The following is a 15765-nucleotide window of genomic DNA, read 5'->3' as shown; positions in this document are numbered from 1 at the left end:
TTTGGAATGTTTAAACCTGAATGCTCGAGTACATTTGATTGGTTAACATAAATTATTCTTAAAATTACTAATTGTTCTTATTTGAGTAGATTTTTTTTCTGCTCCAAGTATTAACAAAAAAACTTTCATACTATATAGTCTCTTAAATTGTAATATAGTACATGCAATTGTATAAAAGAACACCACATAATTCAGTATTTCACACACAGTGCAAACAGGAACGGTTTTTGGCCCTCGGTCGTTGGGCGGAGCGACGCCCGGTGACTTGGGATTGAATCCTGCGACCAATGCACCCTGAACCCGATGCTCCATCCGTTGATCCACTGCGCCCCATTTGCTTTTCTAAGGTATTAGTAAAATGATTTGTTATATTTGTAACTGACACGTCTAAGATTATCAGAAAGACACTATTTATTGTTTTTGCCGATGCTCTCCACCAGCAGTAGTAGGAGACGTTTGGTTTGGACACATTTAAGACACAGACCTCATGACCAGTGTTTACGGAAGTGTGACGTCAGTGAACTCAAGCTGCAGCGGTCTGTCGGTTCCGGGTGGCACAATTGACGAAGAGTTCAAAATACACGTGTTAATAGTTTTGGGACAAAGCGGTAAACTGCTCCCTCGGGACTTTACCTGTGAGGGACACCTGGGGGCCTTTGTGCTAGTTATTTTTGACCAGGGACCACTGATAGCTAGCTAGATTTAGCTAACTATAAGCTAAGTGGAATTGCAGAACAAGCAACGCTAGCATTGATTTCAGATTCTGCTGTTGCGGACATGGTCGTCTGGTTGCCAGCTTGGCTGTGTTTGGAGCTCGTATGAAATATTTGCACACTGCCTATTCGCACATATTCTGTTTATTTCACTGGAGCTCGAAGGAGCCTTGACGGAGGTTAACTGTTAAGCTAGCTAGCCAAACGTTGGCACCATGGGAGCCGAACAGAGTGCAGATGCGGAGCACAAACACTCCGATTACAGCTCGTCAGGTAAAACTAACTTCTGTTATATTAAAGACAAACGTTGATTTGATTGTTTTTCATCACTTTCGACCTAAGAAAACCATGACAGTGTGCCATCAGTTCGTTGTATCACCTGAGTAGTTTATCTAATGAAATTGTGTTAACGTTACCGAAATACTTTTAGTGTGTATTTACTTGAATATTCGTGAAGCCTTGTTCTCAAATTCCACTAACGCTACATCCCAGTTAAAAATTATATGTAATAATTCTGCGCATCTGACATCTAAGCTACAGATATCACTAGAGAAAGTTTAAGTACTTTGATCGTATGCTTTATTAAAATAAACTGCAGGATATAACGTAGGTCAAACAGTAGCGTTGGCGAATATGTAAATGCGCTAATAGAACTGATTATACTGCATAATCCTGCATAATGAAATACCAATCACTACTGAGCAAAATATTTATTTGAAGACTGGTTGAATGGATTATTGTAAACCATATAATACCTTTTTGTCTTTGGTGAGGGCAACTAGATGGTGATTTAATTGTAAGGCCATGGGTTACTGTGAAAGTAACAGCTGCCTGCCAATATTTTACCTTATTGTTGCCATTGTAGTGGTGCCATCTCCAGCAAAGCAGAAGGCAAAGATGGATGATATTGTGGTGGTGGCTCAGGGGACCCAATCGTTGCGAAATATTCACAATGACCCAGATGTCATAAAGCTTCAAGAAATACCTACCTTTCAGCCTCTTTTAAAAGGTAAGTTAGAAATGTCTCATCTGCTGAAGTGTCATTTTTAGGGCTCCGTTAATGATCCATCAATATTAATGATTTCTTATGTGCACCTAGCGAAAGCTGGTGCTGTTTTTTTTTCTACAATTTGCCCACTTGACTTGAAAAACAGAGCCCCCATATTTTGTGACTAACAATGTGTATTTTAAAAAAATTTAAAAACAATACAGTGCCCCAATGCTGGATCTATGTGCTCAAATATTAATATCTACATATATGTATTATGGCATTTTTTTCTTTCTTGAGTCACAGTGGACACGTTGCTGCACCAACTGATCCCATCCTTCCATTTGTTCTTGTAGCAGTATCTCTTTTGTGTTTAACATCAGTCTAGGCCTGTAAGGTTAATATGCTTTTCCCTCAGAGGTGAAGAAATAACATTCTCCAGAGCCTTGAACAAGTTCTTTGGTACTTACAGTACCATTGGTACTTAAAATAACTATTCATTATTTTAGAATTTTAATATTTACTTGGTACCAAAGTATCAGTTGTCATGTCATCCCTACTTTCGATAAACCATCGTGAAATAGTGTCAAGGTACAGTATTTTCACATTTGTTATGTGCTATCAAATGTATATCTATTAGCAAAAATGGCACTGTTATCCATTTAAAATGAAACCTGCAGAACAAATAAGTGTGCAAAATGCAAAGGGCACTAAATATTTCCAGTTTTAGTGATACAGGCTTTTCAGAGAAGGTGTCTCCTGCAGAGATCTTAAAAGAAAAAACAATTTTTATTTTGTTTTATTATTTTTTTTAATCATTATATTTTCAACAAGTGCCTTTCAAATTCTGTATAGTGAACCTAATTGTCATTACTAATGAGCCACGTTTCCTGTGCAGACGCACTCCTCAAATAGCACGAGGGTAGTTCTGTCACATGGCTAATTACTGTAATTACTAAGCGTTACACTCTTGTCAAGTGTTCTGTTCCAACAGTGCTTTTCTCTCCACAGGAGTCCTGAGTGGCCAGACGTCACCCAGCAGTGTGTGTTTGGAACGGCTGGATGCGCCTCAGGTTCTGCAGCTCTGCATTCGATACCAAGACCACCTACATCAGTGTGCAGAGGCTGTGGCCTTTGATCAGAATGCCCTGGTCAAGAGGATTAAAGAGGTAATGCTGCAGGAGACATTAGCATATAACTTTTTAGTCCCTAAAAGAGCAAAAGTAACTATTATTAAGATGTTAAAAAAATGTGTAAACCTCTAGCATGAGTACTATTACTACCACTGCTACGAACTATAATAATTGTGGGTTTTTCATTATTTAGTTAGTTAACTGTCTTCTTTTTCGTCTTTCCTTTTAAATTCCCCATGTCTTTATTTTTTCGTATTATTATTATTTATATATTTTTCCTTAACCAAAACCCCCTTTCATCAGTGAACAGGGGGAAGCTAGGAGGGTCATTATTATTATTGTTGTTGTTGCTGTATATTGATATCAAGGATATTGCAGTGATTCAGACAAGCTGTCATGGGCATTATTTACTTTTTATCTTCTAATACTTAATTATTCTGATGTCTTGTTTTTCAGTTACTATTCTTTTATGAAATTGTGTGTCTGCCCTTAATGCGGTCCTTGTTCTACTAAAAGGAATTTTGACTCTTTAAAATCATCTAAGATATTTTTCTTCCTGGTTAACTTTTAGTTCGCTCAAAGTGCCATCAAAAGCTATCTTTCTATCTCCCCTGGCTGTCTCATTCCAGATGGACTTGTCAGTGGAAACGTTGTTCAGCATGATGCAGGAGCGCCAGAAACGCTACGCCAAGTATGCTGAACAGATTCAGAAGGTCAACGAGATGTCCATGATCCTGAGACGCATCCAGATGGGAATCGATCAGACAGTGCCGCTGATGGAACGCCTCAACAACATGCTGCCTGAGAGCGAACGCCTGGAACCCTTCAGCATGCGGCCTGATGGTGATTCTGCCACAAAGTAGCCTCCTGAAAGCCAACATAGCTTCCTCCTACCCAAGTCTCCATCCAGTCCTCTCTATGGAAGTAAAGTCCAGGTCTGTCCAGGGATGTTAAGTCTTTACTTGGCTACATACAGCTTAACTCCTTAAGGTTTTTGGCTTTTATTCTAGAGAAGAGACTTATGTGCAACTATGTGAGACTGTTGTAGTCAGCTCACCAGCTTTTAATGGTTTCTTTTATTATTTATTTTTTTTGCTTAATGCAGAAAGTTTTACTGAACATACACGCTCCTAATCAGCGATATTGTACTGGCTTTAGCACTTCAGCTCAGCTCAAACGTGTTCATACCTCTGTTTATCCACAATCTTCTGCTACTGAGTGCTGAACAGCTCCACTGGAGTAGATGCAAACTGGTGAAGTGCTGTGTTTAAGTGTACTCTCACTGTACAAGTAGGGGGCCTGGAGATTGTTAGTTGGCACAGGGCTTCTTTGCTCAACAAAATGAAGGGGAGGAAGAAATAAAAGAAACTCCAAAAACTTTCATATATGTTGCAGGTTTTATAGACTCTATTATTAATGTGAGCAACATAAAAGTCTCTAAAAAAAGGTCGCATATACCTGCCAAACCATCGGAGCCACTTCTAGTCGATTTTGGATCTTGGACTTCATGTTATAAATATATTTTGTTTGAGATACTGATACCCATCATTCTCTGACGCCGTATGCTTCTTTCACAATTTGAAGATCTGTGAGTATTTTTAATTTTATGTATACCATCAGTGTATTATTTTAGAATACAATGACTAGTGAGAGAATCAAGACGGATTATTGTTGTTGTATTATACATAGAGCATATGATGTAATGTTCATTGAAAGACACATTTTCTTGGACTGAGTATTCTCATATTCTTGTGAAGTTTAGTTTTGTATAGCAAGAACTTGACGTGGACACTTTTGTTTTGTTTGACATTTGTGTCAAGCGTATTTGCATGGAAAACATTGAAGAAGACACTGATGCCTCAATATTTTAGCATTTCTGTACAGCAGATGGATGCATATCCTTCACTGTTGGTATAAGATTTTATCAAATTATCTACTTGTCAGAGACCTCTGTCCCAGCCACACTTTTACATAACGGTACAAAACATGACACTTCCTTAAGTTAGCCACAATGATTCCCAAAAATATCCCATACTAAAGAGTCGTGAGTTTATGTAGCATTAAAATAATAAGTGGCACTTTAGAAACAGTCACCAGTCAGAATTTGGATCATGTTGAGGAAAGCAGTCTAGTGCACTTTACAAGGTCATGCGCAAGTCATGTCATCTAAGCCATAATGCACAGTTCATGCAAATTACAAAAAATGCATTTATTCTGGTGCCACCATTTGTAATGTATGGAACCAGAATTTTATTTCTGCTTTTGAAAGCATTAAAATGATCGAAGCATCCTTCTGAGAAATATTGTTAACGTCAGTAGTTTGGCACTAGCTGACTTCCAATAAGGAGCACACGTGGGGGGGAAACCTCAGGTTCAGCGTTTTGGTCGAGAATACCTGTCAACGTGCGGCCACAAAGAACTGGGGTTCTAACCACTGACCCTGGGATTGATATTGTCAATATTCAGATGATCCACAAAACACACTGTTGATATGTATAAATCAAATGTATTTTGTTTGAGATACTGATACCCGTCATTAAATGTATTTAATTTGTATTTAATAAGTCTGATAACCTTGGACAAATGGATTAACAAAGCTTTAACTACCCATTTTACAGGTCAATTTGGTGGCAGCAATAAGAGGACACACACACACACACACACACAAACAGACAGACACACACACACACACACACACACAAAAGACAAAAATTGTTCTGTTATTATGGGCTTAAGTCCACTAGGTGGTGTCAGAGACAACTCAATGCAGTCTGTAGCTTCCTGGTGCACATATTAAGGTTGATTGTTAAAAACAAAACAGAAGTGAGTGGATTTAGTCAATGTCAACCACTGACTGTCAGAAGATTCAAGCCTGTTAGTCTTTTAATTTTCATTACTTCTAATGCTTCACAGCGCTTTAGCTCATCTGGGCATCTAATCGTGTTCACTTCTGCCACCCTCTGCCTCTACGGATTGTCTAATCACATCCTAACCAGCTCACGCTCGCACACAACTGGACACTGATCTATAGCTGTGTCCACCAACTAGCCGAAACACGTCCACAAAGGTGAAAATGTAGTGGATTTACAGTCTGCTGCTGCTGTTCTTGCAATAATTAGTTGGTTTCATTTAAAAGTCAACTGACAGATAAATCAGCAACTATTTGGATAATAATGAAAACTGACTTAAAATTAATTTAAGTCAGTTTTCATTATTTTTTGTTTTTGTTTTGTTTTGTGCTGTTGGTCCAAAAAACCCCAGTGGTCACAACTTTTTTTTGCAATATTCCATGGACTAATTATACAAAATAATGGACAGGTTAATGATAATGAAAATAATTGGAACCCCCCCCAACATCTTTAAGTTAAAATTGTATATAGTTAATGAAATTGTGATAATGCTGTTTTCATACTCATGACTTATTAACTACTTGCTATAAAACATTGTAGCTTGATTTATTTATTTTTATTAAATCTTATTACTTAAAATAACAGAAAAAACTGTGAAAAGTGGCCAAATCCAGTGTTTAATTAATTCCATCACGTCGGGGCAACTACCTGCCCTCTTTAGGTCCCATCTCACGTGCACTGAGTGACCCATGTCTGGCGACTTATCAGAGTGTATGGTATTGCACGTACACCGTATATTTGCCGGTGAAAAGTATCCAGTGACACAGTCGTCTGTTGACTCTTCCAGAGTTATTCCAACATCGTAGAGCGATCGCCGCCAGTGTTGGTGAGAATGTCCAATGGAGTCACCAGTGTAAGATATTCACTCTGGAAAGCTCCGCCCACCTTTGCCTCAACTGACAAAGCTTTGGAATTTTATCGACCATCAGCGCCATGTTGTGTGTCTGTGGTAAGACCTCTTTTATGACATATTAAAACTTATATTTTATATCTTAGCCAGGTCTGAGTTTTATAACCTAATATTGTCTGCTGAAGTACAAATGGGCTAACGGAGCACAGTCATTGGCTAGCTTACACGTGCGACATACATTTAGGCAATTTCTGCTAATCTTTTAATTGTTTTAATAACAATAGAACCTGGACGTTGTCTACGAGAGCTAAGGTTATCGTGGTGAGTGTGCTGTGATTGTGTTGTAGTTCAGATGTCCCACAAAGAAATAGTAAAGACTGTTGGCAGTTTGCTAGCATGAATGGTACATTAGCAGTTACCCTTAAATACCAATGACAAACGGCTAACATTAGCCAGCGCAATTAAAAGGATAACTGGAGTTGTGATGCTAGACTGGTGAAAACAAGTTAGTTTTGTCTTAAGAGTGCAAATATTCTGTTTATATTTGGTTCAATAAAAAGAACCAAATATTGTTTTTGCACAGTTAGTTTGGTGTTAAGCCAGCAAGTTTTCTTGGCATGGTTGTCCCAGATTCAGTAACATTACTGAAAGTGTTGCTTTCTACAGTTTCTGATAAGGGTGGTGCATAAAAAAAAAAAGGTTTAACAGGCTCCGTGATACTAGGTAAGATGCATGGTGTGCACACACCCACAATGTGCCATGAGAAACAAAAGGGACTTTCCACTTTTTTTTTTTTTTTTTAAGTACCTGAGTAGATCATTAATGCAGCATTCTTTGTGTTAATCCACCAATAAATATGATGACACTGATCTGTACTGTTTTGTCAGTGATGCCAATTAAACCATATAAAATGCAAGTTTTTAAGATACTCACGAACTAGTGGGCAGCCATGCTTTTTTTGTGTTTGTGTGTGTGTGTGTAGACTGATAAAGAGATGCATTAAAGTAGAGACTAAACCATAGACATGAAAACAAGGCAAACATCACTGACACATCTGATTTTTAGAAGATACTTTAACGTATTTTCACTATATACATACATTGAAAATAGAAAAAAATGTTGTTGTTGTTTTGGCCTAACTGCAACATTTATAAAATGTAGTAAAGTAGAAAATGCAAAATTTTGTAGTATTTAAAAAAAAAAAAAACACACCCCTGGGAGCAAGTATAAAACTCATTTGGAATTAATACCATTAGTGTTCATTTTGAGTGTAAAACCTGAGTAACACTTATAGTGTAAACTGGAACCTTGAATGACACTCATAATTTAACACTGCATTAAGTGTAAACTTTAGTCTCTGTGGAGTGGGACCATGTGTTCACTGAGTCAGTGTTAAAGTTGACTCCTTAGGTGAATGGAGACCGCTGCATTTTCTGTGTAGAGTTAACAAAGCCTTTGCAGTTTCTGTTCATCCCGCTCTATGACATTCATGCTAACGTTTTTAGTTGCAAACTGAAATATTTCATCCACCACGAATATTTGCATGAACAATGTTCTTTTTGCGTTCTGATGCACAACACTGGCTACTTCATAATTCACAATGAACTTGCCACACAAACAGCGACCTAAATGTCAATGAAAAGTATTGCCATGGTCATTACGCATAAACAGTTATTGAAGATTAGTCTGTAAACGCATCCACTTGTGTGGAACAGATGGTATCAAGTTGAAGTTTGTATATAAGGTTACACCTCTCATTTTAAATTCTATTCCCTATTTTCATTTCATTCACAGCCACTCATAGAAAATGTGCAGATTCTGCATTTATACATGTACTTTAAATGTGGGGAAGAGACGTACATAAAATTGCTTAAATCTGGTCTCACTTTTTGTCAGACAACAAGCCATAGCAGTAGAATGATCAAAAACAAATGATTAACATGATTTATTCTTGTCAACTGTGTTAGCATAACATGTTCAAAACAAATTATGTTTGCCTCATTTGATCAGATGCAGAGTGGATGAAACCACGTTTTTGTTGTTGTTGTTGTTGTTGTTGTTGTTGTTTGTTTGTTTTTTGAGTGTTTGGGGCTACAACATGTGATTTTTGGGATTCAAGATAAAATCATAAGGCATTAAAGATTTCTGCTCAGAAAATATGTTTTCCTAAAGGGGAGTGGCACCTCTTTGGATTCAGCCCTCTTTTTTTTTTTTCTTCATTTTTACATTAACATGCTGAACTCAGTTATGCCTCTAACGGATTCTCCTCCATCTGGTTTGCTTTGAGATACAGAATTAGCTAAGTTTGTTGACATAAGGCATCTAAGGCAAAGACGAGTTTTCTTTTTAATTTAAAGCAGAACTCCCTTGATATGTTATTGCCTTTCATGTGTAAATTAAAATTGTTGGAAAATGTCTTAAATGGCCTTGGGGGTATTGTTTGAACATTGGAACAGAAATGGAAATTGTATTTGTATTCTGTGACAAGGAGGCGTAGAAGTTCCTCAACTCTTTGTAATGAAGAATAGCTCCTGACGCTCAGAACTGGATATTAATACCAAGACATGATACAATACGATCTGCCACCAGGAAATTCATTTTCTGAAATGAAAGAGAAATCCAATTTCCCCTGTATACTTCTCATTTGAATATAAATCAAAGGCTGGTGTGCTCTCTCTTTTCCTTCCTGTTTTGGCCACTCAGGATTGGAAACATAAAAAGTGGCCTGGGCTTCCTATCCCTGTCATCTTTTAGAGTGAAGTCAACAATGGTTGTTTCTCCGGTGATGGGAGCAGATTGTCGCAAGACAGCTTCTCATTTAATCTAATTGCTTTTAGTTATGTAATTAGTACAGTTTGCCCAGTTTGAGTTTATACAATCGTAGAAACTAATACAAAGTGTAACTTTTAAGTTGGATCTATAGCTGCAACAATAATTAATCAAAGGACAGCAACTGTGTCACAGCTCTTAATAAAATGGCCGGTTGATGAATCCGTTAGTTGGTCAATTTAATCAACGATTCATAACTTTTCGGACTTTAAATACAAGTGAAGGAATAACAGAACAAGGTATTTTTTTAAAATCTTGTTCTCAATTCATGTAAATATAATCAATAAAATAATCAGCAGAATTACAATGTAACTATTAGGGTTGCAATTCTGTCTTTTAAGTGGCCATGGACTGAATATCTGCTTAGGACATTGTGAAACTTTCATATTAGTCAATGATTTTCAAAATTGTTACATGAAGTAGGGATGTCTCAATAATTTTTTTTTACCCATATCTAGATGTTAGTCCATTAATATTTATATTAATTATATTAGTATTTGCTGACACTGAGTCCAATCTGATATTTTTTTACCTACAGTAAATTAACACCAAATCCCGAACCCTGAAATAACTGCTGCAACTCAGCTTCTCTGAAATCATATTTTTCAAGAGCGTTTTAATCAAAATACTTGAAGTCTTGGTTAAAACATATGTAGATTTAAGAAGAAAGGGATCTAAATAGGAGGATGTGTCTCCTGTAATTGCATAAGGACGTATGACTTTGCTTGAGTTTCTGGGATTGTTAATATCAGCTCACAAGGTTGTGATGCAGTGGATGCAGTGACGCATCTTCTCTCACAAACAATCATACAGCCAACGTACAGACAATGGTAGAAGTTGCATGGAATTAATGTCTCCTGACCTGCTGTCTCAGGGTTTGTCCGTCTAACTAATACATGCAGCTTTCAGCACTGGCTAAAAACGAGGATTTTCTCAGCTGAATGCTTTGTACTTTGACATCTGCTTATGGTAAATGCGATTGGAAACCTAAAAACATATATTCTCAGCATATGTTTCTGCTATTAGCTCTTTAGACAAGATGATTAATATCACTGAAGTCTGCACACGAAGTGACAGCTAGTAACTTGATAGCATGCTATTTAGTGTAAAGACTTAGTATTTGAAGACAGCTTGGCTCGGTCTAAAATAAAAAAAGGGCAAAAGCAGTTTCAGACTGGTGCAGGTCAGCAAGGTCTTCTAAGTTAAGATTTGCTAACAAGAAAAATAATTGCCTCTTAAATCCACGGGCATGTTGCTGGGCTTGTTAACAGCATATCACATATGTCAGTCTGTAATTAAGGTCCTCTCACTTTGTTCAAAATGTCTGTTAAAATAGCTTTATATTCACTTTATCAATAGCATTAAATAAATATGCATGCTAAATATCATAAAAATTTAAATGTTATATTAAGTTATATTAAATATATTACACTCCTACACTCCACTGCTGCATGTGTCAAACCCATATCATCTCCCCTCTGAGCAGGTTAAAACCATGTGAATCAGGACTGTTGAATACTGTACCAAGCAAAGGATGAGAGACACAATTGTCTCTACTGACTGTACTGGCTTTCATCCTGTAAAATTACCCAGTGCTGCTTTTTTAAATTTGACATCCAGTCACCTCCATTGATAGATGGTCTTTGGACCCTCCCTCTTGAGATGCAGCCAAACATTATCCCTCTTACAACAGACTTGATTCCCCTTTAGACCAGATCCAGCAGGGGACAGTTAATAAAGGATTTTGTTGTGTTCTTTATAGTTTTGTGGAGAAATTTTAGAGGATGGATATTCAGCCATTTTTTCAACCAAACCTTTTTTAAAAATCATTTAGATTATTACCATGTTCCAAACTAGTGGTGACACAGGTTTACAGGTTCCAGTGCTCACAAAAGACATGGTTATCATGATAGGCTCACAAATACGAAGGCATTTGAGTTCTACCTGAGAGATGTTCTTTTTCAATGTGGCCAAATTTCACTACCTGCCCAACATCCTGTCGCCTTTATGTGAGCAAAGAAAAGCAGACGTTTAAGATGATGTTAAATAAAAGGCCGTTCATTGCTGTACTCAAATGCACCACTCAGTTGCTCTGTCCTCCTTGAATTGAATAACATACTTAGGTATTTTTGCTCTGCTGGTGTGTGTGTGTAGCCTGCAGAGCATTGACAGCAGGACTGCAATATGAGTAATTTTCTGTTTTTAAACCAAGTTCACGTTCAAAAATGCTTTTATATTGATAGGATGTTTTAAATTTGTCTCTGTAATACATCCTTCCCTAACACATCAATTGTCTTATTTTGAATTTTTTATTTTGTTTTTGTAGATGAACTCCGTAACTTACCATTTTTTAAAATGAACGGCTCATAGTTCGTTTAAAAAATAAACTATGAGCCTTTTTCTTTGGTCACAATGAAGGGGCCAAAACTTTAGAACCACCTTGTATTATAATGCACTCCAGTACAACTCCACCCCCCACTATGAACTCAGTAATAAAGAGTAGAATTATCCCCGTTCTGACAGTTCCAACTTAGAAAACTGAGTAATTATAACATTGTTTTTTGTCCTGTCGGCTTATCCTGTGAGTTCAGGGTCAACACAACAGATCATTGTCCGCATGTTGATTTGTCACAGTTTTTAAACCGGATGCCCTTCCTGAAGCAACCCTCCCCAGATTCGGCACTGCACAGCTGGGGATGGGAAAGGGCTGTTGGGTTCATTTTCTTGCCCAGAGACGCTTTGACATATAGCCGGGACCGGGGATCGAACCAGTGACCCTGTGGTCCATGGACAACTGCTTTACCATCTGAGCTAAAAATGGACTTCATAGCAGAGCTGCTGTATTTGATTGCATTAGATTGTAAAGGTGTATCTAATAAACAGGCAGATGAGTGTATATTGATCACATGAAAAGTGGCAAAAATTAGGTTTACATTTAAAAATGTAAAAAGTAAAACCCTGACATCTTTCTCACCTTTGCACGTTTGGCCATTGATGTCATGCGTCACATTATCCTTCCTATGATTCAAAGTCAGAATTAGTGTAAATGGAGGAATGTTCCCAAAGCTGTCTGACCATCTGCCAAGCGGTTCTGAAATACACCACTTCCTTGACCTTAACAAGTGTGAAAATGAAAAATGTTTTAATTGTATTAACCTTAGAATCCAATTAGAACCAAGAGCATTTTAATGTTAAACAGAACTGATTATACAGCCTACAGTACGTCAAAAATACAACACAGTATATTTCCATAATTTTATTATTGCAGCAGGACTTTTCACTCTGCTGCATCCGTACAGTAAAAGGCCTCCCTTTATATTTGTAGCCTTCGACCTGATGGCTCCAGTGGTAAGTGATTAAGAGATTTGATTGAAAGCTAAAAAGAGAGTAATTTTGTTTTGCTAACTCTGTAAACTCTCAGCCTACTTTAAAGTTGTGTGTTCATCATCAAAAACTGATTAATGTGCCTTTGAGCACGGCAACCTCCCCACCACACCCTCGCTCTCCAAACTTTTCAGCAAAGCGTAGAATCACTGTGGCAAATTATTAATGGGCAGCACATCCTCCCCCCAGTTAACTTTCCAAGTCATTGGTGTGAATACGAGCATGTTCTAGACTGGCCTGTATAAATAAAGGTTTATTGACACAAATAAAAAGAATAAACTCGGGTTAATTACATTTGAAACCTAAGACGAGACACCAGTGGAATTGCTGGAGAACTTGCCTCTGTCCAAATGCGGAATGATGACAGACTCGGAGATTCAACACCAGTGGGTCTGTTGCCATGAAATCTGAGTGACAGCATCATGTCTCATCTGTGACGGCCTGTAGCCAAACAAACAGCAGCTCCTTACAGTTTGAGTCTGGATTGCCTGCTTTCAATAGCAGAGGGGAGGCTTGATCGTAATGTGGAGAAGAGGTGCAGTGTGGTGCCATAAATGTTTTTTTAATCTTGTTTTCAGTGTCTGAGCGATTACGAATGTGAAACCAAAGGTACTTGAACTTCGAATGCATCGGTTTTTGAGCGAGGGGAACAACTCGAGCTTGTGGGAAGGTGACGCCGAGCAGTTTGTTTGGTTAGAGATGTGATCCAGACCTGCAAACAATTGCTGACCTTAACGCTGACAGGATTGGAGAAGTAGCAGGAAAATTTAACACTTTCCCCTATTGTGTATGTGTTTCTATCCACTTCTGAGCTGCTTTGCTTCACAGTTTTATTTCACAGATGTCCAGATGAAATCTGGCCTTTCAGTTTTCAGCTGTCTGTTACTGCGTTAGGTCTCAGGCTTGGCATTGTAATTCAGTTTCCTAACTTCACATCACAAATTTCCACATCGTAAATGCTAACTTTAATTAAATAACATTTCATTTTTTTGTCTCCACAAGGTGAAAGCTAAAAGATTTCCATTAGTCATTCCCCAATTTCAATGTACTGTCTGCAAATTCAGCCTAATATACAAATTTGTACCAATATAAAAGAGAAAATCAGACAACCTTGACATTTTCATCTGATAAGTAACAATGAACTATGAAAGTTGATTTTCTATATTTTCTGTTGATCTACCTCGAGTTCTTCCAACGAGCTTCCGTGGACCCTTGTGCCCTCTGCACCGAAGTCAGTTTTCAGATTGAAAAGGATCTATTATTTGTATGTTTGGCCAGAGTAGAAAATGTAATTCTTTGGTTCAGCTTCGTTTATTACAGCCAGGAACAACGTTAGAAAATGCTTCGCCATCTTCAGTACTTGGGAACATCAGTATGGCTAGATGTTAGAGACACTTTGGTATATCATGTCTGTTACAAGATGCATTTGCAAGCCGGCCGTATCAAAGCTATGCCAGATGCAGTGAGCCATGCAAAGGTGTAGCAGTGCACACTTTGGGATGGTCTAACTTTAAAGGCATTTTTGGTGTTGCATTCGAATGCAAGTCATGGGAATAATTGTGTGAAAAATGAAAAAGAACTTCAGAGAGAAGTCCAAACTCTACCTATTTTCTGTCCTCTGAGTGCACGAATGAGCAATTGCTGCGTAAAGTGGGTGTAATTGTGAAGTTTTCTCTCTGGAAATCAACAAAAGTTGCTGAATGCAGCCCCTCACATTCCACCATTCTAATGAGGATTTTAGGCGTTGCTCATGTTTCTTCCACGTTTAGGCCATTACACCTTTGCAGTAAAAGTCAGTGTAAGAATATGAGGTACACAGTTAGGAGCACCAATCAAACCTCAAACCAATGAAAACATGCTGGAAACCTGGCAATTTGGTTGTGTGTGTGGTCAAAGCTCCTTTCCCAATGATAATGTTTTTTGTGAAAACTAAATATTTAATCCATAGTAATTCATAGAGGAGTGGATGAAACCCTGTGAGACAGCAGTCACGTTCGTCACTGCTCTGCAACGTCTGAGTGGCTCAGATGAATGACTGAAACAAACCACTGGGAGTTTTGCTCCTGCAATGCAACAGCTTATTTTTAATTCAGGTCCCAAACCTCTGAAGTTCTGCTTTTTTGACTTACAACTGCCAGCGACAAATTTGGCTTTTTGTAAACGGCACATTGCTTCTCTTTTGCCATCTAGATAGGTGCTTTAGAAGAACTAATCAATGATCTTATTGTGAGTACAACCTTAGAGTGTAACTAAAATTCTAGTCATCATTATTTATTTTTGTCCTGTCGGCTTATCCCGTTAGTTCAGGGTCGCCACAGTGGATCATTAGTCTCCATGTTGATTAGGCACAGTTTTTCCACCAAAGACATGAATAATACACTCAGAAACCTATTTATTAGGTACACCTGTATAATCTACTGCAGTGCAACACACTAGCTCTGCCAGCCCGTTGTCATTCCCCGGGTGTTAAAAAGCATCGCTTTGCACGGTCCCTTCACACGGTCCATTCTGTGATAAATGCTGCCGCTTTAGATACCCCTTCATTGTTGGTGATTGACGCTCGGCGCTTATACTGGAGTAATATATTATGAAGTGATATCATACGTGAAAGGACGTTCAAAGCGGCACAATTTGCCGCTTTAGGAAGCGTCACTATCTGATGCTGTGGGAAGAGAACGTATTGGCCATGCCATGAATTGTGTACTGGAGAGCAATATATTGTGAACTTGTTCTAATGTTTTGGCCAGACTGTTTAAAATTAATGAGGGGGCCAAACCTTTAGAAGAACCTCTTAATATAATGCACTCCAATATGACTCCACCACTCACTAGGACCTCAATGATTTACACATAGTAGAATTATCACCTTTTTAACAGTTTCAGCTTCAACTAAGAAATGGTAACCTTGTAAAATTAGAATTCATAGCAGAGCTGCTGGATTGGGTTGGTGTACCTAATGA

General features: G+C 38.0%; 1 protein-coding gene across 2 annotated transcripts; it reads left to right on the top strand.

The window, feature by feature from the left end:
- The first annotated feature begins 250 nt into the window (after positions 1 to 250).
- On the top strand, positions 251 to 5398 carry borcs5 (BLOC-1 related complex subunit 5). Of its 2 annotated transcripts, none has more exons than XM_067493586.1 (4): positions 251 to 347; positions 1579 to 1722; positions 2713 to 2870; positions 3464 to 5398. In XM_067493586.1, the coding sequence occupies exons 2-4, from the start codon at positions 1611 to 1613 to the stop codon at positions 3695 to 3697; spliced, it is 504 nt and encodes a 167-aa protein (XP_067349687.1). In that variant the 5' UTR covers positions 251 to 347; positions 1579 to 1610; the 3' UTR covers positions 3698 to 5398. The 2 variants fall into 2 exon arrangements, with proteins under 2 accessions (XP_067349687.1, XP_067349685.1); XM_067493584.1 differs by lacking the exon at positions 251 to 347 and adding an exon at positions 483 to 986.
- The last annotated feature ends 10367 nt before the right edge of the window (positions 5399 to 15765 follow it).

The sequence above is a fragment of the Channa argus genome, chromosome 23 (genome assembly GCF_033026475.1).
Source record: "Channa argus isolate prfri chromosome 23, Channa argus male v1.0, whole genome shotgun sequence".
NCBI classification, from domain to species: Eukaryota; Metazoa; Chordata; class Actinopteri; order Anabantiformes; family Channidae; genus Channa; species Channa argus.
This window is presented reverse-complemented; position numbering and strand designations above follow the sequence as displayed.

What these genes read in the sequence shown, in the direction of transcription:
- borcs5 (XM_067493584.1), top strand. Translation starts at nt 929, where the DNA reads ATGGGAGCCGAACAGAGTGCAGATGCGGAGCACAAACACTCCGATTAC. An exon ending in CTTTCAGCCTCTTTTAAAAG is followed by an intron (nt 1,723 to 2,712) that starts GTAAGTTAGAAA and finishes TTCTCTCCACAG; the next exon opens with GAGTCCTGAGTGGCCAGACG. An exon ending in TGGTCAAGAGGATTAAAGAG is followed by an intron (nt 2,871 to 3,463) that starts GTAATGCTGCAG and finishes GTCTCATTCCAG; the next exon opens with ATGGACTTGTCAGTGGAAAC.